General features: G+C 38.4%; 1 protein-coding gene and 1 long non-coding RNA gene across 2 annotated transcripts; one reads left to right on the top strand and one right to left on the bottom strand.

Moving 5' to 3' along the window:
• Positions 1–11,204: 11,204 nt before the first annotated feature.
• Positions 11,205–24,948, bottom strand: LOC133836348 (homeotic protein deformed). Its single transcript, XM_062266795.1, has 5 exons — positions 23,747–24,948; positions 22,881–22,972; positions 22,642–22,813; positions 13,106–13,503; positions 11,205–12,398 (listed from the first exon to the last, which is right to left on the bottom strand). Exons 1-5 carry the CDS (start codon positions 24,525–24,527, stop codon positions 12,048–12,050), a joined length of 1,794 nt encoding a protein of 597 aa, XP_062122779.1. The 5' UTR covers positions 24,528–24,948; the 3' UTR covers positions 11,205–12,047.
• On the top strand, positions 20,131–21,656 carry LOC133836352 (uncharacterized). The gene is made up of 2 exons (XR_009893719.1): positions 20,131–20,399; positions 20,464–21,656. It is a non-coding gene; the product is annotated as an uncharacterized LOC133836352 (long non-coding RNA).
• Positions 24,949–27,847: the final 2,899 nt, after the last annotated feature.

Genomic DNA, 27,847 nt, shown 5'->3' with positions numbered 1-27,847 from the left:
ATTAAATAGTAAAGCGTAAGGTATAGAAAAAATAAACCAAACTAATATGTAATGCACAATCCTAATTCAAATAGATTTCATAAATCAAAAATATCTGTGCTATGCAAAACTGTCCACAATAATAAATAATGGAATTATCTCTGCTGCAATTTTCGCATAAGCATTTAAATGTGACGTTCAAATTTGTCAGTTAGTTAAATATGTGTTTAAATTAAATTTGCTATTTTGAATGCTGAAAACTTTTACAAATTAAACACAATGGCAAATATGTTAATTTGTAATGAGGACAAGGCTTGAAGTTTGAGTTCTGGGCCATTCACAATGTGGTTTTGCCTTTTTGTTGTTGTTGTTGTTGTTGTTGTTAGTGGAGAGCAAAATCTCATTACGCACATTTTGCGAGTGCCATAAATAAACAGAATTTTGTGCTGTAATTTACAGATTATAATGCAAAACTAAAATGCATCTCTGGTCACAGCTGCATGTGGCAAGGACACACACACACACACACACACGGATGCGGATGTGAATGCATATGCGGATACGGATGTGGATGCCGATCCAAAAGCTGTTGCCGTTGTCGTTGCCGTTGCAGATGCAGATGCGGATGCGGATAGATGTGTGGCAAGTAGATGCCAATAGTTTGGCCGTGGCATGGAGAGCCGACAATAAATAACAAGTTCATTCTCGTTTAATTGCACATTTGTGAATGCAATTTGTTTGCCTCTCACGAGCATGCTACAGTAGAGTTTAATACTATATAGTGTATATATATATTATATTGTGTGTGGATTATGTATTTTCCAATTATGATTTCAGTTTATAAACCTTCACTGAACGGCAGCAGAGTTGAGCAACCATTTCCTGAACTCAGTTAAGAATGCATACAATTTTAATATTAAATGCGCACTCGACGGACACCAGAGCAAAAGGTGTGGAGGCAGAGGAGGACGAGGAGGAGAAGGAGCTGGAAAAAGAGGGGGAAGGATGTGGCACAGCAGGACATCTGCTAGCTTGTCGCAATTTCGCCCACGACAATGGACAAAGTTTTGTGCCAAGTATTCGATGCGTTTTTGTTTTCAAAACCTGCTACCCACAGCGTCAACCACACTCTCCCTCCCATTTCCCCCCTCCCCTTACCCTATGCTTCATTGAAAGTTTGCCTTGTTTTTCAAATTGTTATTTTACTTTCGAAATTTCTAGCGCTTCAGGCAGATACTGCTTACTGGATACTGGAAGTAAAAAAAGGAAAAAACGAACTCAAACTTTACTGCATATTTATGGGAGTTGTTATTGTTGTGCCGGTTGTCTTGTTTTTTGCTGCTGTTGCGGCTGCTGTCCCCCGCAAGGTGCGTGGCATTTATCTACTTACCAAAATCCAGAAGCAGCCACAAAAAGCAGAGACACAAAGCGAAACCGAAATCGGAATCCGCAGCTGAAACCGAATCGAATGCTGCCATTTTGAGGTAATAATTTCAACTGAGACATTTGCCAGATAAATTTGTTTTATGTGAAGCAGAGAGGTGAAGTGAAGTGCATATCAGAAACGCTCCCGTGACCTACCCTGTAGTTCCGGGCTTTTGTTTAAGTGCAGCTCAAATGCCATTGTCAATTATCAGAAGCTCGTCTCTACAGGTATCTCACAGGGTAGAAAGAAACAACAATTAATAATAACAAAAATATATTTAAATTTCGCTTAAAGTTGTCGAGACAACCTTAAAGCTTGGCAACGTTACGTATACGTAATTTATTGGTCACTTGAATTTATGACTATCCCCTTTAAATAAACACAGCTTAAATTTCAGTCGAACGAAAGCTGCGTTGGAGTGGAAAATATGTTTTCATCCAAACTTGTCGCAGGTGACTTACCAACTACTTAGCACATAAAACATCAACTCAACTATGATGCAGACGCCACGACGAAGTAAGCAAGCAATAAGGACAAAGAAAGAGGAGAGAAGAAGACGAGAGAGAGAGGAGAACAATGAAGATGGTGTCCAGGCGCCAACAATTGGCGGTGCCTTTTTAACGTGTATTAATAATTCAGGCTCACGTAAAAGTTGGCGTCACTTAACGTACATCGTTGGCAGGCGAGCTGAAGTGCAAGAAAAGAGCAACAACAACAACGAGGAGGAGGAAAGAAAAACAAACAACAATAGCTTAGGGGAAATCTGGAGAAAATCACAACAGGCAACAGCAAAAGCGACAACAGCACAGCACAGCAGAGAGAAGCTACTCAGCATCTAGAGCTCACATAAAGTGTGCGAATCCCGGGGAAAAGAAGCCAATGGCTGTTGCCGTTGCCGTTGCCTGCAGACGCGAAACAAACTACGCGAAACAAACAACGAGCGATGGAAAGATGGTTCATATCCTGTGTTGAGCTGCAAAAACCTGGCCTGGCACGTTTCCATATATAAATAACGATTTGGAAGGCCGTTTGGCTGTTTGTGCCAGGCCTGTTATGATGACGTTTATGTGTGTGTGTCTCTCCCTCCCTTTTCTCTCTTTCCATCGTTCATTGTATTTGTGCCTGACATTAAGTATACGCCGCATGCTGCAGCACTGCGAGGTTTTTATGCCAACTTGTGTCTGCACACCGTTAGCAAACACAGAGAACGATAGAGAGGGAGAGAATAAAATAACTCAAATTTTCTGATTTCTGAGATATTCCAGATATTTGGTATTGGCATTTATCTCCACTCAATGCATTAATATTCAACACATTCAACACCCGCTGCTGGCCAAACCACATTATTATCCATTCCGTTTGCCACGTTTGGGAATACTTTTGAGGTTGCTTTGATTTTTCTCCGAGTATGCTAATCTCTAATAATAAAACACACACAAATCTCAATAGAGTTTCTTGCTTGGATTGGTTATAAAAAATATATATATATTTAAAATAATAAAGCATAGACAGCTGCAGCGGGGTTTATAAAAGTTTTCTATTTTACCAAATTGTTTTCTCAAACTAAATAAAGAAAGTTTTTTGTTTAGAGTGCAAAATATATTTAAAGTTTAGGCATGGAATGCAGCAGTGTGAAATTGTGTACTATATAATATTTTTAATGCAAAAATACGAGCTTATAAAGACAAAATGTGTAATAAAGTTAAATTAAATTATTTTAATATCTATCTAATGAAATATTAAATAAAATATTTATTTGTATGAAACTTTTAGCATTTTAATATCACAAATAGTATTTGGAATAATGGATCTGTTTCGATTTGTTGGTATTGCAAAGTGTAAATTGAGTTTGAGCTGCTGTCGATTTGACTTGAGTTGAGTTGAGTTGACTTGACTTGATTTAAGTTACGTGAAGTCCTTTAGACTGTGCCGAGTATAAAAAATTGGCGCACGTTTTATCAACGATGCTGAACTAAAGTTTTTATGGCAGCTGTCGTCCTTGGGGCATAAAAGTGGCAGAGTAAATGGAGCAGTAAGGGGGAGAGGGGAGAAGGAAGAGGGGGTTGCTCTGCTAAAATGAAGGAATGCGATTTATTTTCGCATTGACAATCGTTTGATTTTGGTCGTGCGCGTTTTTCAACTGCTGATTTAACGTTTGGGGCACCAGGGTGGTGGCTCAATGGCTCAATGGCACTGAGCTGCAATAAGAGGATGAAGAATGTGGCAAAGAGAGGTGGATGTGTATACGTATATATATATTTTTTTTTTGTTCTGAGGGGGGTCTTTGGTTCTTGTCGCTTTCATTGAGTTGGCAATTTCTTTGCCATTTGAATTGTTGTTGCCATGTCGTCGCTTGTTTGGCTGTTGACTGGCTGCTGCTGCTGCAATGGCCATGGCCTTTGTTTTTACTTCCATTCGCAGCATTTTCTATTCTCTCGTTGTTGCTCCTTTTTTTATTTGGCAGATTTCAGCACATGAATGGGAGGATTCTCCCTTTTTGGAAAAAGGATGCCAACCTAGCAGCAGCAGCGCAGTTCCTGTTGTCTGTTTTCTTTTTCAGCTCGCTCGTAAAATGATTCGCACATATAATTGCTTTTGTTGTACGTTGGCACGCCCACTCCACCCGCCACCCACTCCCACTCCTTGGGCCGCGCGTTGAAATCATTCGTCAGGATTTATGCGAATGAGCGACAGTTTTTTGCCATTTGTTTGCAACGACGCCGCCAACAAGGACAGCAAGGACAGAACAGCGAGAAGGAGGTGGCACCCAAGAAGCAATAGAAACTGCTGTGCAACAAACAGGACGAACGGATGTGGTAAAACATAAGCGATGAATGATGGTGTATCCGTATCTTGCCACTAAAGTATCTTTGTATCTGCAGCAGCAGCAGAAGCAGTAGCAGAAGTAGAAGCAGCAACAATCGCTGAATATATTTTACGCGTTTAGTTGCGCCACTCTCTCCACTCCAGTTCTTCAAACTTGCTGCTGTTCTACATCCTTTCGTTGCCAGAGTCCTTGTAGTTCCCTCCTCCACCGCCCCCAGTACATTTTATTAATTCGTTTTATTTTACTTCGCGTGACAAGTTGACATAAATGGACAAATTGAGCTTTTAAATTTGTTGCACGCTGCCGTGGCAGCAGCATGCCAGCCATCCAACCAGGCAGCCAGAGCAACCAGCAACCAGCAGCCAGCAGAGTAGAGAGAAGGACCTTCAAACTGGACTCATTCCACTGTCAATACGATAACGATAACCAGCAACAACAAATACAAATTGTTTTCCAAACAAAATTGATTGCCAACTGCGCAGCAGCCGAATAATATTTATTGGATTAACATAAACTGAATGCCATTTTTATTGCCTGATGCCCCCATTGGACTCTGTCTCTGCTTCTTGCCCCTCGTCCGTTGTCCGACTTCCGTCGTTGACTGATCCCCTTTGACTTTGCTAATTAGTCGAGGTCAGTTTCAGCTGCCCCTTAGGGCAAAAATTGGTCAGAAATCAAAATGAAATAACTCAATCATTTTTTTGTGTAACAAATTGAATTTTTGCCATTGAATGAATGCATTTAATGAATGATGCGGAATGTAGAGAGCTGAGTGGGTAATATGCAATTAAAAGCAATTTACCATATTAATAATTCATCAGCTTAACCTGTGGGTTTATATAAGGAATTTGTTTATTTATTTATTAATGATTGTTACAATGATTTTAAAAATTCTTAATACAGTAAAAAACATAACTCAAATTTATTTTGGTAATAAATGAGTCTCAAATCAATTTCTTTCAATATTAATAAATATTCAAAATTATAGAAAAATTACTAATATCGAAGTGTTAAGCATTCAAATATAACTTTTTCAAAAAAACTATGTTGTTAAATGAAATGCAAAGAAGCCATGTGTTATTGAACGGCTTGATTCAAATCCTACGCGGTAAATCTGTTTAAATTTTTAAATTCCGATAAATTTAGCAGGGACACAAACCATCTGGTGAGTTTCACAACTGCTGACTACTATCGTTGTCTCGCTTTCTCAGACAGAGAGAGCGAATGTTCACATTCACAAACCAAACTTGGAACGTATGGAAGCAGAGTTCAATTCACTACTCAGCGGTAGATGGCGCTCGCGCACCATAATGTGGAACTTGTTCACAGTAACTGTGGATTTTAAAATCAAGTAATGGTTTTACACATATGTATATATTTTATTGTGAATTGGAAAAACAATTCTTTAAAAGATTGCTTTATTTACCGCGTTTAAAAAATAAAATTATTTTATACTTACACCAACAAAATATTTAATTCTTACGTCATATTGAATACTTGAAAAGTATTCTTAATAATAAATTATATACATAAACGCATTAAGCATACATTAACTAAAACATTGATATTGATATATTTTGAAAAAGAAGAATACCTAGAAAAAATAACAAATACTATTTTTATCAAAATTAAAACAAAGTACAAATAAATAAGATGCAGGAAAATAAGATATTTTATACTTCATATGGAAATGTCTAACTATATTACAGGTATGTATTTCCTACATTCCAGATTCTAATACTAGATGCTTAGTACAAAATTTAAGGCGAATTTAACTTGAACCCACATTTGCTCTACACTTCTTTCTTTCCTTTTCATTGTGAGCGAATGCTTGTTTCTTTTATTTTCGTTCGTTCTTTTTTTTTGAGGCACGTCAACGAAATAATCAAGAAAAGGACATGGCATAAAAAACGAAGGACTAAGCGAGCGGCAGAGATGACATTGACGGGTATGTGAACAGAATAAAATTTCATCAAAATGCGACTGTCAAAGACACACCAACGCAAACACACACACGCACGCACACACGCACTCTGCTTCCATGAAGCGAATGAAACTTGGGGTAAAAATTGCAAATGGACGAAATTGCTACTTTCATCTTGGTCCTTTGCACGCATGGAGAACTTTCACTGCTGTTGACTAGTCAGGCAGCGGATGAGGGAGAATGGAAAGGCAGAGGGAGAGGAGGAGGGAGAGAGGAAAAGTGGCATGGCTGTCAGGGGAGGGTGTGCGGAAAAAAAAAACCCTCACATCATATATATGAGGATTTGTGGACTCTTCAGACCGAGGGGGACTGTCGAGCTGTCAGCCAAAAGAACAAAAGCACTCAGTAGCGCCGGGCGGCCATGATGGTGGCCTTAGATGTAACACACATATAAAATGCTGGCAGCCAGGAGCCATCAGCCATGAGCTCCTGAAGGGTGCTTCCAAGTGGCAGCAGTTGAAACAAACTGTGGCACTCTCACCTTGCCACAACACGAAGGTGTTGAAGGCCGTTTCACTTGCCTCGCAATTGTGAATTTGGAAACTGCCGGACAGCATTTGGCTTGGAATCAGTGTGCTATATGGTGTATATATTCGGGACGCAGCGGGCAATTCACTGCTAAAATCGGAGATGAACAACAAGAACAACAACTTCAACTGAGAGAACCAGCACGAATACAAAACTAAATAAAATTCGAAACGAAATGTCTGCATTGTGCACTTTGATTAATGATCGAATGTCAATTACCGCATATACTGCTCTGTACGCCACACACCAACACACATATACACATACTTATACATATCTACACACATACACTGACAATTCCCGCAGTGAACTCGAACCAAATGTGGATGCTACTGAGAAAGATTGAAAATTCTTCAATAGTGTCGCCGAATATGAACTGCAATTGCAATTTGGACTTGTCAATGGATTCGCAAGTGAACAATCTGAGCTTATACAATTGTAAATTTATTTAGGAATTTATCGAACGATTCTCAATCTCACAACTATGGGCAATGCGCGACTAAAACATTTCCTGCATTCTTTTCATTACAATTGCAATATATTAAATTTTGCTGTCGCCGAAATAATTCTGAATATATTCTGAATATTCTGTTTTATGAAATTGTGTGAATAAAAGAAAAATTTTTGTCAAATATTTATAAACATGGCATTTAAATATTTTATATATAATACTTTGGGCTCTTGCTAGTTTCTCTTTTAGGTTTTTAGCCTTTAATTTTTTTAATGTTTTTAGCCTTTAATTTATTTTGGTTTTCTTTAATTTTGTTATCATGCATTTTTATCTTAAATTCTTTAAATGTTAACTCTTAAAATGTTTTCAGTTATTCTTATGTATAGAAATTTATTGGATTTAAAGAAAAGTAAAGTAAAGAAGTATAGCATTACAAAAAAACAAAAACAGCTCAAGATTGATTTATAAATAAAAGTAAATTCATTTGGTAAGCTACATTTATTTTGAACATTTTGAAAAATATTCATTCGATTTTTATTTGAAATCAAAGTTGTGACTGCATCCAAATGGCCTGCGACTTTTCACACCTCCGGCAGTTTTGGGGTTCTTTTGTAGCACAAAAGGAATCAAGAGCACAAATGGTTTGTCCATTATTTTAAATGGTTTTTAATAGACAAAAATCACCGCAGACATTCATCCATCTATCCAGTCAAGCAACCATTTCAACCAGCCAAGCCAACCAACGAAGCATCTATCCATCGAGCCTTCGAGGCAAACATAAAACGAGGCTCCTTGGCTCTCGTAACATGGGTAAACAGCATGCATTCGCTTGGCCAAACATAATACGTTGGTTAATGGTTACAAATTAGGCTGATCGGCCGCACGCATGCACAACAAATACACAGAGAGACAGAGTGAGAGAGAGAGAGAGAGGGAGAGGGAGCAGGAGCTGGAGTAAGCCAAGTGCATAAATGGCCAACCGCAGTCGAGTCTCTCCATCTCCATCTCCATCTACATCTCGTTCTCCTTCTCTCTGACGCCAAGACTAAACTGCCAATTTAATAAATGGACACACATTAATTAAAGCAATACACACACACACACACACGTGCACATACACTAACATAAAGCGAGTCTAAGGGCTTGTTGATGCTTTTCGAGTGGCTGCGTGTGATGTGAGTGATGAGCCTTGATTGATTCCTGAGGCCACCACTCGAGAGCTGCCCATTGTTGCCACAATTGTTTGTAAGTGGGCAAATGCAACGTCAGTTGTGGCCTTGGCATCGGTGCAACTTTGATTTATGCCGGACGCCGAGATATTTGTTTCCAATTCAAGCCTAATGAGAATTGATGTTTATTTTGACAAAAAAGTCTCATGTCTTCTCGTCGCTTGCCTCTCAAAAATATCACCTAACTAATTAGCAGGTATGCGCACTTCTCAGAATACCAGAATCCTGGCCAATCCCTTTGCAAAAACGGTAGCCAATGGAAAAAATGCCGAAATTGCCCGACAATAGCATCAAAAGGACACGCATTAGCAGAAGTCAACCGTTAGAATGCCGTCGATGGCGTGCGGCGCTCAGCTGGATTCTCTGCACAAAAATATCCTTGCTCATGTGCTGTTCATGTAAATCGGTCTGTCGCGTGGGCGTGCGAGGGGGCGTAACGCTGTGTCTGTGTCTGTGTCCACAGACTGTATGCAAAATGCCGCCGCCGCATGCAACCTGAAGATCCGATGAAATTAGCAACAGTAGACGGGTTAATTGTTTTTCTTCTTAGTCGCAAAAAGGGTTGACTTTTCCTTTGACTTTGACTTCGACTCTGACTGCGACTCGGCTGGAGTGGGCTGTGCCATGTCCGGTGACTTCTGTGGGGATTAGCCGGGATGAAAGAGGATGAGACGGGATTAAAGCATGCCGAACAACCAGCGACAACTTCAAAGCAGTCGAACAGAATTTATATACGCACTTGACTAAGAACACTAAAGTCAAAAGTCAATTCAGTAATTTTTGTGAAAAGAAAAAGAGTTGGGAAAACACACGAGAACTGAATTACCATGAAATCAAAATATTTATGTGGGGGTTATTATACACAGTCACCATTTTTAATAAGAGCAAAACATTGCGGTATGATTTTTAAAATATATCAAATTAATATATTACAATAATTTAAAAAATATACTGAAGTCTATATTTGGTATATTGATATAGTACTACATTCAAAATATACTATGGCATAATAAACATACCAGATTGTCGGCTAAAGCAGCTAAACTCGATTGCAGTAAGCATTTTTGCCATACAAAAGTATTCATCAGATTACTTTTAAAATTTTTATCTGATTGCATCAAATTTATAGGAATCATTAATACTGTTGTTATTATTATATATATAGAATCGCGATTCTAGCTTTTAATGTCGATAAAATGATATTATTTTAGAATATGTGAACAAGTATTAAAGATGTATGGTAATTGCTTTCAAACTAAAATAAACGCATTAACAAAATATTTTATAAAGAAGAAATATAGTTAAAGTTATTCATGGAAAACGTTTCAGTATTTCAATATTCTGCACAGTACTTTCTCAATGACGTCCGCTAATTTACATGAATAATTCCAATCTAATCAAAATGCATATCTAATACAAATTATAGTAGTAACATACTCAACACTTTTGCGGTAGGTCCTCAAAGAAAAGAAAGCCACTGACAAGCGAAGGCTACCGTTGCTGGTAATTAGGGTCAGGGGATGTTGTCCCCGTTGTCGCATTCTCAATGGCATAACACGTGCTCCTTGGTCTCCCTGGCTCCTGGCTGTAATCATTTCGAGCTGCCAATTTCGAACCCTTGCGGCACTCTTCGTTCCGCTGCACGACGCTTCGGGTTCGATTGCAGCTCTTAATCCTTTTTATCGCATTGCGCGAGTGCGCGTAATTTCCAGTTGCTCGAGCAGGAATGAACTGAAGACGGAGACGGAGTTGGATGGAGTTGGAGTTGGTGCTGGAGCTGGCCAGGGTCTTGAGCTGAAGGCGCGTAGATCATTTCGCAATGATAAATTAAGCGCTAAGAGTGTTTTCGTGTTCCTGCAAGACAATCCACTGTCAAGTCCGAGTAGATTGATTGTGCCCAGCTTGTGGCAGCTCCCTCCTATTCTTCCCCTCCTTGCTGCTCTTGTCACACATGTGCTGTTTACCTTTGGCTTTATGGCCACACTGTCAACGCAATGTCCGCCTGAATAAGCAACGACAATTTGCAATAGGACTTCGGTTTTTTTTTTTTTTGCAGTTTCAGGGAAGTTTGTCTGACGCAAACAATTCAAGTCTTGGCTAAGACCAGTTTATGACACTCTCTCACTTATTTCGCTCTCCACTCCTCGTTCTCCTTCTCTCTAGCACTCTCTTGACTGTGGAAATCGAGTAGGTAGGCTGCCAATTTGAAAGATGATGCCTTGTTTAACATATTTCCAGAAGCCAACAGGTGCCAATGGGCTGTGATCAATCATTGCGAATCGATGTTTAATTAAGAACTCTTGTTAGCATTTGCCAACTATCGCTGCCTGTTCATCTCTCGCCTCATTTTCATTCCGAACTCCAACTTCAGCTACAGCTCCTGCTCCCCAGACCCAGCTACCCTTTTTTTTATTTGCGGCTCCCTGCCATTCCACATGAGCAACGTTGATTGCCAACAAAGGCTTGTTGAGTTCTGAATTCTTTTGAGCCCACTCACAGGATGAAGCGCAGACTCGAACTCAATGCACAGCAGCTCGCTTTCATGATGTTTAAATTTGTCCTAATTAGATGACTATGAACGATGAATCAGCGTAAATTGCAAACATTCAGGCTTATGGGTGAAACACTGTTCGATTGGTAAACATGTTTCTGATATTGGTATAGAATGAATTTCCAAATTAAATGGGGAAATCTATAATTATTTTCATAACAAAAATAATTGAAATTTTTTAAATCTAGGAAAAAATAATAATTTTAATAAAATAAAGAATCCATATTAATTCCAAGTAAAATTGTTCTGTTTATTTGGTTTTTATATTGTCTAGGTATATTTATATACTTATATACGCATGTTTGTTTGTTGTTTAGTTTTGTTTTTTCCATTTGTTGTTGTTCCATAAAATATACGTTTGAACTTACATAAATATCTACGCACAACAGATGCAACTATTCAGATACAATAATAATAGTAATAATAATTATAATTATAATAACTCATAGATAATACACTATATACTTCCACTTAGGACTATGACAAATTGGGGTTTGTGTTTACATTTAATTTGCTATGCTTTATACAAAGACTTATGTACCACTAATTAAGTACTGCTAATTTACAAGATTTTCTTTATATAAAGTGTATTTTGTTTTATTTTTGGATGGGGCTGAAACATTGCATATAAGCCTGTGAACAAGACGGCAAATCATAAAGTTTCAAATAATCTTGATTATAGTTCATTTCAATAAAACAAACTTTTGAAATCAAATTCAATTTTAACCAAAAGTTTCTGTATAAGAAAAGAATATCAGAGTTCAGATGTTCTTCAGATTTGCAGCCTTGTTGCTTATCATAAATTCAGCCCGTGGTCGAGGATTTCTTTCTTGTTTTTGGTGCTTAACTAACTACAAGTAAGTTTTTGTTCACTGTATATTCCGAATTGCCCGAGTCAACTGAATCGTTGCTCATCGGGTGTATAAAAAAGTGGTGTCATTATGATTACAATAAAGTATGTTACAATACATGCTGACTAAAGAGTGTGTGTGGATACCAGAAAGTATTGCGGTGCTAACTAAAGGATTCAATGTACAAGGCTCAACGAGGACAACAACAGTTTGCTGTTGCCCTAAAGTGCTGTTAGATCGTAGTCCTGCTTAATATGCTGCTGCAGATTGGTCATGAGATCGGATTGCTGTTGCTGCTGCTGCTGTTGATGATGATGCAGACCCGTATGCATTTGATTGTTATTGTTGTTGAGGTTGCTACTGTTGTTGTTGTTGTTGTTATTATTGTTGTTGTTATTATTGTTATTGCTGTGGTGCACTTGATGCTGTTGAGATCCTGGATAACCATTGCCATTATTGCCATTGCCGCAGCCCGTCAAGTTAGGCGCCTCCGAAACTGCTGGAATATACGGCGGATTGCCCAACGATGAGCTGACATCTCCAATACTCTCCAGACTATCAGAACGTATGCACTAAAGAGAAGGGAATAAATATAATATAATATGTTAATAAAAGTCTTGATTTACGTATAAAGTTGCGCTAAATCTATGATGTGTAATTATATTGACTTTGTAAGAGTCAATTTACTAACTTTAAGTCTTATAGTTTCTGAATTCTAGGAATTTTATATAGCGGACAGACAACCAGACGGAAATAGCAAAAATGACGGGAGCTTATATAATCTTAAAAGCTCATAAGATCTTAACCTTAGCAACAAACTTAAGGCAACCATTATGATAACTCATCTATTTTCTGACTTCTGGGTATTTAATATATACCAATGGACAGGCAGACAGACAGATCATAGATATCGTTGCATTTACTTTAGAAAAGTCTTGTCACCAACTTTGGCAACCTTAGCTGCAATAGTTCCTGAGCTCTAGTTGGCTTTCTCAATGGACAGACAGACAGACGGACTAAGTAAAGCTACAAGTTACACTTCATCTCTTTTTCACCTCTTAAATGGAGCTTAAGGCACTTTTAGCAGATAGATAATTTCTCTCAAGCGAATTGCATGAGTCATAAAACGCTTTTTTGCTCAGCTCGGCTGTCAAAGTAATACGCTTTTATGGCTCAGCTTTTCTATCGTCGTAATCTCGTGTGCAAGTGCCACTTTCAGCTAATGTCATTGGTGCTCTAAGTGCTTCGCCGCTGTTGACTTTCAGCGCATGCAACCTACCTCATTCATCACCGGTGTCTGTTGCTGTTGCTGCTGCTGTTGTTGCTGTTGTTGTTGCTGCTGCTGTTGTTGCTGTTGCTGGGCCTGCTTCTTGGCACTGGCACGCTTAGTGGGCTTCTTGGCTACCGGTGTTGGATTGCCATTGGCATCGACGGTTTTCTTGCGCACATTCTTCGTGTTGGGCAGCTTGTTGTCCTTCTTCCACTTCATGCGTCGATTCTGGAACCAGATCTTGATCTGGCGCTCCGACAGCACCAGCGTATGGGCAATTTCGATGCGACGGCGTCGGGTCAGGTAGCGATTGTAGTGGAACTCCTTCTCCAGTTCGAGTATCTGGTGGCGTGTGTAGGCGGTGCGTTGGCGTTTCGGCTCCATGCCCGGCTGATAGGAGCCATTCGCTGCAAGAGAGAAGAGAGTGTGTGTGTTTGTGTGTTAAACAAGATGCATAATTAATGATTGGCAATATTTGCGAAAGGGTTGGGAGACTGAATGGGGAGAAGCGACGCGGCGATTAAGTCGCATCGCGGCACAATTAATACACTTCAAATGGAGTTTCATAATAAGCAGGAGGCGCAATAAATCTCCCATGATAAGTTGACAACCCCAAAAAGCGCGCCAAAAACTTTTCGACAAGCACCTTGAACCTCCCCCAAACAGCATTGCAGCCATCGAAGGGTAGCGAATATGATGAAGAACAAGCAACTATAAGAAGCTGAAGAAGAAGAAGAAGAAGTAAAAGGACGACGGGCGGATAGATGAAAGAGCTGCACTTACACAGCGCCAGTCCGCGGCAGTTGGACAGGATAATTAATCAAAATCAAATAATACAACTGCCTGTCTGTTTGCCTATCGGACGCGGAACGTTGACGCAGACTACTTGGAAAAAAGAGCACAACAACAACAAAAACAACAGCAAGCATTTCACGTTTGTATTTAGTTTTTCCTTGAAATTAAACATTTCCCGCCTGCAGCTACCCTCAGAAAAAAAGCCAGCGCCGTACAGCCGCTGTATCCTTTTCCTGTTCCGTTTTTTATGCGCCACACCTGCTGCCCCGATTCAGGGCATTATCGTAACCCCGTTGCCTGCGGGTCCATCAAATGGAACAGACAGACGGACGGACAGCCCATCAAATTTATATTCGCACCATAAATTTCAATTTTTTGGGGCCAGCTTCCAATGGCATCGAGATGGGATTGGGATTGCGACTGGAGTTGATATTTCTATTTTCGCCAGTGCTCTCTCCGTGCTTGACCAATCATATCCGGCGCACATCAAGTTGTAATTTATAAAAATTTCATTGCACTGTGACAGACAGCTTTCGATTTGATATAAATATTTCAATCCCGGCTGCGTTTGCCGTTTGCCCAGACACCACGCAGATTAATGATGTTGTCCACTAGCCGCTGACAGCCAAGTGGGAACACACAAAAGAGCACGGGGGCGGGGCAGCAAGGGTAAGCTTTCTCCCTTTGGACTGTGCTTAAATGTTTCAAATCAATTGACGTAGGCCTTAAAGAGTTGCTGACAAGTTACAATGAAGAAGCAAGATGTTTATAAAGTTCAACTTGACATTTTCTCTATATCAAAATATCAACCTATTATGTTGAACTAGGTTTTTGAAATGAGGAAAGTTAATACTGAGAATTTCTTCTACAAATATTTTTAGAAAAGATTAGTAGAAATGTATTCAATATGAAATTTAATTTAACTTATCCATAATTCATTTCATACTACAATAATATTATATAATATTAACACATTGCTTTTATACTTATTGATAACAACAATAAGCACATTAAAATTTAATGCGGTTTCAATTCTAAACTCAACAAAAGACGTTCTCAAGTTCAACTTGCGCATGCAAGGATATTCAATATAACTTTTTCTCTACAAATAAAAACATTGAAATGTATTTCTCAGAAATTCCTTGAAGAACAGCTCATCGCATCAATTCGTCACGCTTTTTGTACGCAAATTCTTCAATGAGTTATTGATTTGATAACACAAAAAAAGAAAAACAAAACAAAAAATAAAACATGCCCACAATGCAGTAAAAAAAATGTGTAAAAAAGGCAAATCAAATAAACAATATCAATTACAAAGCCCCAGAGGCACAAGCAACACGAGCGAAGCACAAGGAACCAAAACAATGAAAATGAAACCATTCAAGGGTCCAACAAACCAGCGATAACAACAACTACAAAAACAACACCAGCTGCTGCGTCGGAGTCTTCAGAGTCTTCGACGCGAGTTGGCAGCGCTGGCGTTGGCGTTGGCAGCATGCTGCGTTAATTCGTTTTTAATAAGTGCGTATCATTTCATTTCAACATTTCAACGAAACGAAATGAAACGAGAAGGCGGAGAGGTGCCATGTCCATGTCCAGGAAGAGGCCTTCAAGTTGCCCAGTGTGGACTTGAGTCCAAGTCAAAGTCTCGGGTCCAAAGTGCAGCGTCATTGTTGCGGAGCGCGAAGCCAAAAGAGTGCCAATTGCAATTGCTTGGCAGCCAATTTATGAAACTGCCGAATCATACAAGGCCAAGGAAATCAAGATTGCACAAGCACAACAGAGGGGCAAACATAGCGTGAAACTGCTAAAGAGCGAGCTGCATGTTTTCTTTTCTTTTTTTTTTTTTGGGAAAATTGGCGCTCTCTGGGGAATTGGCGGCGATACTTAAACATATTAGTGCGTAGGACGATGACTTCCCCTCTCTCTCGCTTGTTCTCTCTCTCTCTTTTTCCCTGTTTCTGTCGCTTGTTGTATGTATATGATGTGTCGAGTTATTATAATTGGCCCTGCCTCATGCACGGCTGTCGGCATGTTTGTCCCATCATATGATTTATCATGCATTTGTGACTCTACAGTTTCATTCATAGCCCGAGAGCGGGGGGAAACGAGTCAGTTTCAAAAAAAACAAAAAAGAACGTTGAAAAACAAACTATGTCAGACGTTACTTAATAAGCATAATCTTTTTGTGTCGGCGGCTCAATTCAATTGTGGGTTAACTTCACTGCCAGAACAATATCTGACTCGATATCTCTTTAATCCACAAAACTGATCGTTAGCCCATTTAACTGGGAGTATTGTCTGAGGTGTGGTCCAACTTCCGGGCTTTACATTACCCTGCGATCGATTCATTCATTCGCAATCGCCGTGCAATTGAGTATTAACTGGGCAACTGGGCCACTTGATTAATTGACGCGATAGTGCGAGAGTGTGTAAATATTTTTGTGTAACGTCGCCAGGGCACGACCTGTGTTCGAAAGAAATTTGACTCGTGCCAAGTTGAAAATATTGTACGTCTGTCAACTTTGATTTACCTGCTCATTCATCAAAATTCCCAACCCAAAACCAAAATCCAGAGACCCAGACCTAAGACCTAAGACCAAACCCGTTTACGAAACTCTCTATGAAAAATGCTGGCGCTTGAAAACGTAAAAACAATGCGGCAAAAAGCGCAGTTTTTCGTGTGCAGCATTCAACATTAAATTAAACAAATGACAACAAATTAATTTCCAAGCAAAACACAACAACTCAAGTCAAGTCTCTTGCTTTGGCCCTAATGAAGCTGGCGGTGCAAGGCGCGCATATTGCGCATACGCCGCATCGGCCAGTGTCAGCTTCACTTGAGTTCTAAATTGAATTCCATTTCAGGTTTCGCTAGGTTTCGTTACGTTTTTTCTTAACTTAATGTTTAGTATTGATGTTGCCAACTGTGAATTGTCGGCAACAATATGTGGGTAAGGTTTAATGTGTGTGCGTCTGTGTGTGTTATGTGTGTGTGTGTGTGCGCTCGTTTCATGAGCTCATGGAAAAAGGCAAGTCAACATCAGCATTTCAACAACAGCGGGAGCTGCATCAGCAGCTTGTCAAGTGACTTGCAATTTGTGGCAGGCAAATAAAAATAAACATGAGCTCATGCTACTTACAAGCACACACATATACATAGCATATACATAGTACCACAAATCTCGTGTACTTAGAAACAATTGTCTTTATACATGTATATATCCCCGACTTATTTGTTTAGCTACAAACTGAAGCTGAAGCTCAAGCACCCGCAGCAATTGAAGCTCAAAAAGTGCACACAACTCGAATTCTAAATTCGCCAAACAACACTTTAATAATAACTTTTACTGCATAAGGGAAAGACAGAGACGAAGACAAAAGGCACAAAAGGCGAGACTGCAAAAAACACATGTTAATTTTAAGTTAATAAATAAGAAAAAAAAATGGCACAATAAACGTGCCAAGTACTCGATCAATTTTTCAACAAAAATTTTAGCAAACGTCGTTTTGTTTTACCGCACAAAAAATGTCTGAGAAGACATCAAAATGATTGATGTCACCTCACGTAGAATTTGTTCATTAATAAAACAATAACATGATTATAAAGCTTTTATATAATTTAGTGAATTATGTGCAAGTTTTTGGTTGATGAATCCGTTGTTCCTTATATGGAATTTGAAATTGGAAATAACAAACACTTTCATTTTATAATTTTAGCATTTCAAATTCGTAATGATTTTTTGTATGCATATAATTTTATGATGATAGCAGAAATTTACAACCGATTTTACAGTTTAAGTTTAAAATAAATTTGACTTTTATAGTAAAATAATATGCGAATCACAGCTATGATGACCAACTTTTGCGCTCAATGTTCAATAATGATGCAAATCTCAATTGCTATAATTAAAATATAAACGTAAGATAATAATAAAAACATATTTTAAAAATATTTTTGTAATTTGCATTTTAAAATGATTTCAGAAAGTATGCTGAAACCAGTTTTAAGTTGCAAATGCAATATATTCCATTGATTGATTGAATGTGTAATTGGTTTTGAAGTAATAAAGCGTAGCAAAGTTCAAAAAACTTTTGTCAACAACTCTAAATTGATCGTTTACAAACTATATTTAAAAAACTTAAGCTTCTGTTATATATTCTAATCAAAATAAAACAATAATCTACTTAACTCAACAACTTTACTATAGAAGTCTTTAAAAAGTCACTTTTAGTTTCTTTAATAATGATCTCATAACAAAATATATAAACCCGTATAATTGTGTTTGTAGTTTTCTATAGTTTCTATATGGCCATTCATTCCTTAAGCCATAGTAGCCATAGTAGCAACAATGCTGACAATACTCCAAACATTTTCACTTTCCACAACGAACCTAATGACCAAAACTTGTTGTTGCTTGGCGAAACTGAAACTGCCACTTGTCCTAAAGCCGATACTGAAGCCATTTTCAAAAAGTTAGCTCTCAGCTGTATATATTGTAAATAGTCTAAAAAATACAAAAAAAGAGTGTTATGACCAAAAGCAGAAAGACAAACAGCATCAAGTTAAGAAGCTCACGACTTTTTAAAGTCCGCAGCAACAATAGACGCGACCTTGAAGATTCGTTTCGTTTGGTTTCGTTTCGCTACGTTTCGAGACTTGCCACAAAAAGCACTCAAAGTTTTGTTGTTTGAGTGCTTGTTCGCTCGTCTTGGTGGTATTATTACGATACGCTGGAATTATTCTCGGACCAATAAAAGCGTCGCCAATTAATGCCAATTTCAATAATTCGCACATGTTGAGAGGGCTTCCAGAACTTTATTGGCGCAAATTGGGCGAACTCGCAGCGCAGACTTTGAAGCGTCTCTTTTTCTGAATTCTGATCTCCATTCACACTCACACTCACAGTCACACTCACATTCACATGCATGTGATTTTTATATTCCATTGGGACGCTAATTACGCTTTGTTCGCCATAAGATACTCGAGTTGTATTTACAAATACAGCTACAGCTACAGAGTTACAGATGGCGGGGCGCATTCACAGTCACATTCACAGTCACATTCACAATCGCAGCCACAGTCAGAGTCACAGTCTCTCAGCTGTTCGTGCCTCATCTGTCATAAAAGGCGAACTTCTTAATTTTTACTGCGTCATTTTCATCATTGTCATGCCCTGGGCTTGGGCCAGTGCTGAAGTCTCTGGTCTCCGGTCTCTGGTCTCTGAGCTCAGTCTCTCGACAGCGTTTTTGCAAAAAGGCAATAGGAGATAACCTGAGTTGGGCTTACGTTTTACAGCATCTCGGTCGCATCTGGGTCTCGGTCTGGGTCTGGGTCTGAGTCTGAGTTTCAGTCTCAGTCTCAGTCTGGGTATGGGCTTGCACATTTTGTTTTTGCCGCTTGCTGATGAGGTTTTTCGCAAGTCATCGGGTAACTGTGAGCCTGGCCTCTGTGGCACACTGGAAACTTAATCGTGGACTTGCCATTGAAATTCAGTTACAAGGCTGGCCACGTTTTTCAGTGACTATGACTATGACTATGACTACGAGTATGACTATCAATATATGAGGCTAAAACATGAATACAACAACAACAACAACAACTACAACTACAATGAGAATGTGCGAATCCAGTTGTTGTTATTGAATGTTATGTGGAACGCGTTCTCGCCGATCATCTGCATAAATTCTTGAATAAACTGAGGCTATCGTGCATGTAATCAATATTCTGCCTTAATTCGCATGCATCCATTTGAGTGTGTTATGACTATACAAGTATTATTCATGGCGGTATTTTGGATTGAGGTTGCTCTTGCAGAAGTTATTCTTGAGCTATTTTGATATTACTACCAATGAGAATGTATGTAAACATGGTAGAAATCTATTACTATTATTATTACTTTATTAAAATAACGAATACAATTCCTTATTGCAATGAGATGAGATGAAGAGAGTAAGTTTAAAAGTACAAATTTTTCAATGGATCAACTAACAATATATGATTGAAAATAAAACGAAAATGGGCAGCAACATTATATAGCTTATAAAATATTATTCAGAAATAATGTCGAGTTGCAACTAAGAATACAATCTTAATTAAACTTATGTAATGTGGGGATCTACAAAAATGTTTTTCTAAACAAAAATTGCAATGCAATCGAGTGACATAATATTATTTTCCAGACTTCCCATTTATAAAAAATTTAACAATATATCTAGTATTCATGTTCCGCAATCAATAATGCTTTGTTTACTTCTCAACTGAATTAAACTAAATTTTAATTTGATTGTGCCGTCATTTAAGAGTGTTGTCAACACCTTAAATTATTTGCACGAAAGCCAAATTGTTCTCTAAATACTCACACTTTGGCAAATTATAGCTGTGACTGTCGTTATTTGTCGTTGTCGTTGTTATTGTGCTCGCCCGAAGGCGAATTATACAAATTGGTTGGGCCAGTTGAGACCACACGCCACCTGATACGCACGCCAAGTCTGATTTGGAGCCTAGGTAAGCGCTTGCTAACCGAGTGTAAGTCATTTGTAAAAAAAGAGCTGAGAACAACAGCGAGCAGGCAAACAGATGCACAGGCTGAGAAAGTCGGGAGCCGGGAGTCTGGAGAGTCTGGGAGGTGGGGAACTCTGAGAAACTGGGAAGAGCCGCATTCCGTATAACGAGAGAGATGATGCACTGGCGATAATCAAGTTTCGTCTTGTTTTCGTAGTCGTGCGCTCATGATAAATGTCACAACATTAACATCAAATGACACGGACCATCCGTCACTCAGTCGGAGTTTTGTTTTGCCCCTGAGCGATCTCTGCTCTCTGTCTGTCTCTGTCCGTCTGTCTGTGCGTCTCTGTGTGTTCGACCATCGAACTACTTCGATTTGATGCTCATCAGCATAGCTAATCCCCCAGTGTCAGTGTCGCACGTCGAGATTGTGTCTATGTCTTTGCAACTGTATCCGAATCTGAATCTGTATTTTTGTCTCTGTGACTGAAGCTGAAACTGAAGACTGAACGCGTGGCGAAACCTAATTATATAATTGGCCATTCGGGTCAAGGTTATGCTTAATTGGAGTGCATCAATGGGAGTTGCATAGTCGCATCAACTAAGCAAGTAGCTCGCTAATTAAAAAGCCATTTATCAGTCGAGCCTAGAACCTCCCTCGCCTCCCTTCCGTAATGCACTCGCCAACACCTGAAACTGTCGACCCATTGTCAGCTGTCATTGCCTGGAGCCAGTCCAGTTGTGTGGTGTGTGGTGTGCGGTGTGTGTTGTGACCATGCGCGGTAGCCAATTTTGAGTAGAATTAAAACAATAAGCGCTGACAAACGTCGCTTTTTTGATAATGGAACTCAACACATGGCTGCTCAATGAATTTGGTTTTAGGCCAGTTAATGTTCCGCCGCGACGCGACAATTAATGGTAATTATCTATCGAAGCTGACATTCAAATGCGTGTATAACCACATACTCATACTCCAAGCCACCTGGGTATTGGGCATATTCAGAATTGAGCATTTGTGGCATTTGGGTATTCGCTTTGCTGTCCACCAAGTTCATTCGCTCATCGAGTCGCTCTCGAGTCGTAGTGAATGGAAACCTGTTTCTGCAGCCCACATTCAAAATGTTCGGTGTGAAAATTTAATAAAAAAGATAACAGACACATTGTCGGAAACTTAAAATTGATGGTAAATTAAATGTGGTCTTAGTAAAATAATAAAGTTGTATACATTTGAGAGAAGCTAGATTTTAAATTGAGGAATTGCGCTGTTTTCAATTAACTCACTTCCATATTCGAAAAGATATAAATCTTGTTGAATATAACAAAAAATGAACTAACGAATATTGTTAGTTAAAAAAAAAAACATTTCAATTCATAATGTTATTTAATACAGCAAATATAATAGGAAAAATGAAATGGAAAAAATACCTTTTTTATATTGATAATATTAATAAAGGCCGCTAAGAATATTATTAAGCTTTTATTCGACATTTATGATATACGATTTTAAAATAAATATAATTAATAAATTCTATTGTTTGTGAGTATCTAAATATTTAAGATCAAAACAAATATTTTAATATAAATGAGAGAAAGTTAATACAATAAATCATTGTATATACAATTACAAAAATTTATAATCTTTAAGAACAATTAGTAAACCAAAAGATTATAGATTAAACGCTTCTTTGTTTTTATGTTGTTAATAAATTGTCATTAATTGAAATCAATAATTGAATCGCTTTACTTTTAATTTTCACTAATTGGGTTACTCGACTATTTTTATATAGACGAAATGTATTTTAAGAAACAGAATGAGCTATAGCAAATGACAAGCGAATCCACTTGAAGGAAGTCGCAAGTGTTGAAAGAGCACGCAGAGCCATTTGTATAGTCGAGTGGCAGTTGCATAAAGATACAAATAATGTATGTAGCATATAGGGAAATGTGTGTAATGCTCATACTATATATGAATATGTCACTCGCCAAACTCTGCCCTCAGCAGAAGGCGTGCCATTCTTGATTTTGATTAATGAGCGCGAAGCGTAGTTTTTTTCTTTTTTTTCGTTGGTCTTTTAGTAATTTTTTCTTCTGCTTTTTTTGCCGAAGTCGAGCATTACAAAGTCTGTCAGTGGATCACGTGGGTGTTGGCAGCTAAGTAATTTAATTAGCATACCAAAATGGGGCACAGTCTGTTTTGTGGGTGCATCAACAAAATATGAAAGTGAGAGACGTGTCTACTTACCAACACCCGCTACATGAATCTTCTTCATCCAAGGGTAAATAATGCGCTCCCCATCTGTTGTCTCTGCCATCAGATCGTCATCACTATCGGAGTCCAGATCATCGTCGTTGTCATTGGACGCCAACTCGTCTGGCGAACGATCGAGCATAAGACGATCCTCTTCAGACATATCCTACATAAGAATCAACAATATTCATGAGCTTTCTTGAGAATAATTGAACTAATTGAAATGTTTTTACATTTTCAGATCCCATATCATCACAGTGTAGAACTTCTTGCAGTTGTTGACCAGTTGGCGCGGCTTCTTCAAGACGCTTCTCCAATTTTAAGCCTATTGTGTAAAAGTAAACGTTAATTGTTTTCAAATATTAATACTACAATATGTTTAATTACGAATAAGGTATACTTAATGAATATCAATTTAATTAATTAAAAGTTACATGTAATGTTTGAGGACTCAAGGAATGTGTATACTAATTATTTAAACTATATAATATATAGTATACATGTATTTAGATTAAAGTACATACCAAAGTACCTTAAATAGAAGTATTATCATAACATTGACAATTTTCAACATTTGTTTGTACTAATGAATGTTTGTATTTTAATTCTGATGTTTCGCCATCGATATACTTTTCAAATTTAAATATATATTTTTAACATGAACAAAGGAAGAATCAACTTTAATTTCTTTGTACTCATTTAAATTTAACTACACATTTTAGTAGTTATCTGAAATTTCAAACTTGATATTTATTATATCTGTATATTTATTATTATCTGTATATAAATTAAATATAGACTAAATTAATGTTGATGCTACAAAATTTGTTGAAAATTTAATTCTTCAATCTAGACTTATTACGATTAATTTTATTAAATAAATTATTATTTTTTTAGTTCATATTAACATTTTGCATAGTTGACTGCATTCAAATGTTGAAAAAATTGTTATGAATTTAATGACCTAATCCATATATAAAAGATATACTTTTTGAAAGTAATTCTTTATAGCTCCATATTTAAATCCCCATTTGAGTTATTAAAACTCTGTTTTACTTGGTTTAAAGTATCTTGTTTTGTTTTCCTATTTGTTACTCACCTAATTCCTGCAGACCAAGTGAGGTGTTCGTTGGCGGTTCGGTTGATGAGCACTGCAGTGGCAGGTCCATCATCTGGGAGGAGAGTGGCGAATGGCCCTGCGAGTGCGTGCTGCCCACGCTGCCGTTGGTGGTGCCGTAGTAGCCACCATAGTATCCATTGGAGGCATTGGCGGTGTTGCTGTTTGGCACATTCACCGACGGCGGCGGCCCGTAGCCACCCTCGGAGTGCACCACGCCGGCGGAGATGTACTCGGGGGCATGGTGCACGGCAGCAGCAGCGGCGGCAGCCGCATGATGGCCATAGTAGCCAAGGCTCTGGTGCGGATGCGTGTGCGGATGATGGGAGGGCGGCGTGGTCGCATAGTTCGCTGTGTAGCCGGCATTCTGGTGATGGTGGCCCGAGAGTGCGCTGTTGCTGTGATGATGCGAGTGCGGGAGCTGTTGGTTGTGGTGATGCGCTGCGGCGGCCATATAATCATTGACCATTTCCGCCGGATGTGTGGCGTGCGGGTGGCCCGACATGCCAGGGCCGCCGCTGCCAGCCAGTGCACCGCCCCCGCCGCCACCACCGCCGACCCCAACGCCAACGCCAACACCGACACCAACACCGACGCCAACGCCACCCATGTGACCCGTCGAGGCGGTCATGGAGTAGTGACCATTGTAGTGATGATAGTCATCGGCAACCGGCGGGAACTTTGGATCCAGGCCATTGCCCATGGACATGGGGCTCTGGACGTGATGCGGTGCATGTGGATAACCCATGAGGAATGAGCTCATTGTGTTTAATTAATTTCTTGGGTGCTATGCTAAAACTTTCGCTAGGCTCTTGCTTTTCGTCGATTCCAACGCGATGAGCACATATTTTATTTGAATCTTCACTTATTGGCACTCACTTTCTGCTCTCTCTGCACATTCAATATGATCACTTTATTTGCAGTGTGGCAGCATTGATATTGTAATATATATTTATTAATATGATATTGAGCACTACGCGGCGAATGTCGCACAACCGGCGCGTTCAAAATGTTGCAAACAAGCGGCGTAAACAACACAAAATAATGCCAAACAATTCAGATGAAACATTCAAAAAACACCAAAAAATCGACGCGTCTGATCACGAATCACGAGTGCGAGTGCGAATGCGAACCGTTCAATTCAAGCCGTTCTTTTGTTATGAATACGAGTGAACACTCAGAGCGCAAGCGAACCTGTTTTTCTTACTTCTGTTGCCCTCCTTCTACTGTTCATATTGCTGCTGCCGTCGCTGTTGCTGTTGCTGTTGCTGCTGTCCTCTCACTCTCTCGCTCTCGCTCTCTCTCTGCGCTCTGAAACGCACCGTGCAAATCGCCATTGCCATTGACAGCCAGCGATGACGTCGACCGTTGAGTTTCGAAACTCGATTTACTGGTTTTGTTTTTGTTTTGCTCAAAGCACAACAACAACAACACTACTCAAAGGCCAGCCCACACGCAGTGAGAACTCTGTGGCCATGGCAGCACGCCATTTTCAACCACCAAACTGCCAGCAAGTTGGCAGAGTGTCGCATGCTGTTGTGTGAGCGAGATAACATGACGTTTGGTCACACCCCTTCACAGTTGTTGCTCAGCTCAAAGTAGAGACAGTCGAGGCCAAAATAATGGGCAGAGCTGAACAGTTTGAAAGTTTCTATAATATAGTGAAGTGTTTGATAATGAAAATAAATATAATTTTGGAAATTAACAATATTTAATACAAACAGACTTTAAATGGATTTATTATTAAAAAAATACTAATAGTTAATATAACTAAAGCCTAAGATACGTCTTTACCAATTCTAATGAAAATAAATATAATATTGGAAATTAACAATATTTAAAAAAGCAGACTGTAAATGGATTTATTATTAAGAAATACTAATAGTCAATATAACCAAAGTCAAAAAAACGCCTTTACTAGAATATGTAGAATTTTATATTATACTGTTTTTTTATTTATTGTTTATTATTTTTATTTATTACTATTATAGTTGTTGAAATTATAGCCATTATGGTAAGAATAAAAATGTAATATTATTTAGCGTATGCTTAATTTCTTAATTTCATTATATATTATTTTAAAGTATATTTGATACTGTAAATAAAAAAAATTAAAGTCTTTTGACTACGGATATGCTAAAATTGTAAATTAATGAATTTTATTTAATGTATTGGCTATTGTACGTAAAAAACCTTGTCAACACTAACATGTCATAGAAGCTACTGTAAGTCAAGGAACACACCTTTTCATGGATGTGACTGTATCTTTCGATGGGCACCACAACTGCTACTAGCTGAGTGAGAGTTACCTTGTGTGTGTGTGCGTGCGAGAGTATGAGTGTTGCTTTTGTAGTCTTCGGCCATGGCGCACGCTCAAAATTCGAGACGAAAAAAAAAAGAATAAAAACTGCCCTCATCGTCTCACGTCGCGTCGTGCGTGGCCAACAAGCACCGCCCACTTTTCACTATGCCTTTCATCGATCCCACAAGCGAATATGGCAGACTCAGACCATTTATTTTCCAGAACTTAAAAACGGATGCAGTCTCAGTGACTACTGCCAACTACAGTCATATTCGCATTCGTATCGATCGCTGTTGAGACTGTGCAAAGTGTTGATATGAATTGCTCTGCTCAGTCTCTATGACTACCGAGTTGAGAGTCTCTACATACATACATACATACATATATGTATGTTGTATGTATATAACGCAAAAGGCAGCGACTGACTTGCAATAATTTCCCATTGCCATTGAATGTTGAATGAATATCACCGCACTTGGCGCAATGTTTCATTTTTATTGTGGTTTCACGATGGTGTGAAGAGAGACAAAGTGAAAGGGTCAGGTGGAGATGCTGCTGTTGTTTACTTTTTTGTTGTTATTTCTGTTGCTGTTGTTGGTTGTTGTTATCATTACTACCGTGATTTGTATTGTTGCTGAAATGTTGATGAAATGATGAGCATGACTGGGCAAATATTCAAATGAGTCAGACACACATGGAAAATCGATAGAATGATTGTTGTATAATGCACATAAAGAAGGTCGCACATTAAACGCTTTAATATTTTTACACAACAATATTTAGACTCTTTTTTTCTCCCCAGCACAGCATCAATATTGCTACTGCTCTACTCTAAATGAAATTCTCCTTTCAAATTTCACGACTGCGTCATGCCATCGATGTTGGACAATGAGTGGATGGATGGGAAGGTGGGCTGCATGGGGCGAGTGTCTGCGACTGTCTAATTTCCGAATAATTGAACTCACTCCACAAAAGAACACACGTGCTATACTCGACTAAATATGTAGACAGTCCACTCTGCGTATACTCGATGTTAGTATGTGAAAGTGTATGAGTGTATGTGAGTGAGAGACTACTAATTAATCGACTTCCAACTGATTCGATTTTGATGGGGACTATCAAAAGTTCATTAAGTCCATTAAGTGTATAAAACTTAAATTTATTTGCCTGCCTGTCTGCCTGCCTGACTGTTGTTGTGCTCGACAACTGTCCAGTCCAGAGTAGTTAACAGTTAACTTATTTGACTTGTAAATGCAAATGAATAATTCAATAAATAAGTTCAAAAACCTGTGCATAGTGCACATTATTCATGTTCATACCAGCTCTATAAGTGACATGTTAATTTGAATTCAAATATAATTGTTCAAATCTTTTCAACTTTAACAATTGATGTTGATATACATATTTACTACAGTTTAGAAATTAGACTACCTAATATTCAATTATACTGAAGAAAAGTAAGTAATATATATATAAGTTCTATCACTCAATTTATAAAGTGTTCAACTTAATAATATTACAATTATGTAAGTATACTATTTTGCGTACAGCACCTCTATCAACATTTTCGATATACATATAATTATTAAACTTTTCTAGTCAAAATAATAATTTGATACCTTCAGTTTCATAAATCATTAAAATATTAAAATTCCTTTAAATTTTCATTTTACAGATTCAAAAAAAATTATTAAAATTGTAAGATATGCATTTAGTAAGACATTAAAGTAAATTAAAGATTCAATACTTAAGAGTCTTGGCTTTTGAAGTTTCTCATAAGG

This window comes from Drosophila sulfurigaster, chromosome 2R (assembly GCF_023558435.1).
Source record: "Drosophila sulfurigaster albostrigata strain 15112-1811.04 chromosome 2R, ASM2355843v2, whole genome shotgun sequence".
In the NCBI taxonomy this organism is placed as follows: domain Eukaryota; kingdom Metazoa; phylum Arthropoda; class Insecta; order Diptera; family Drosophilidae; genus Drosophila; species Drosophila sulfurigaster.
This window is presented reverse-complemented; position numbering and strand designations above follow the sequence as displayed.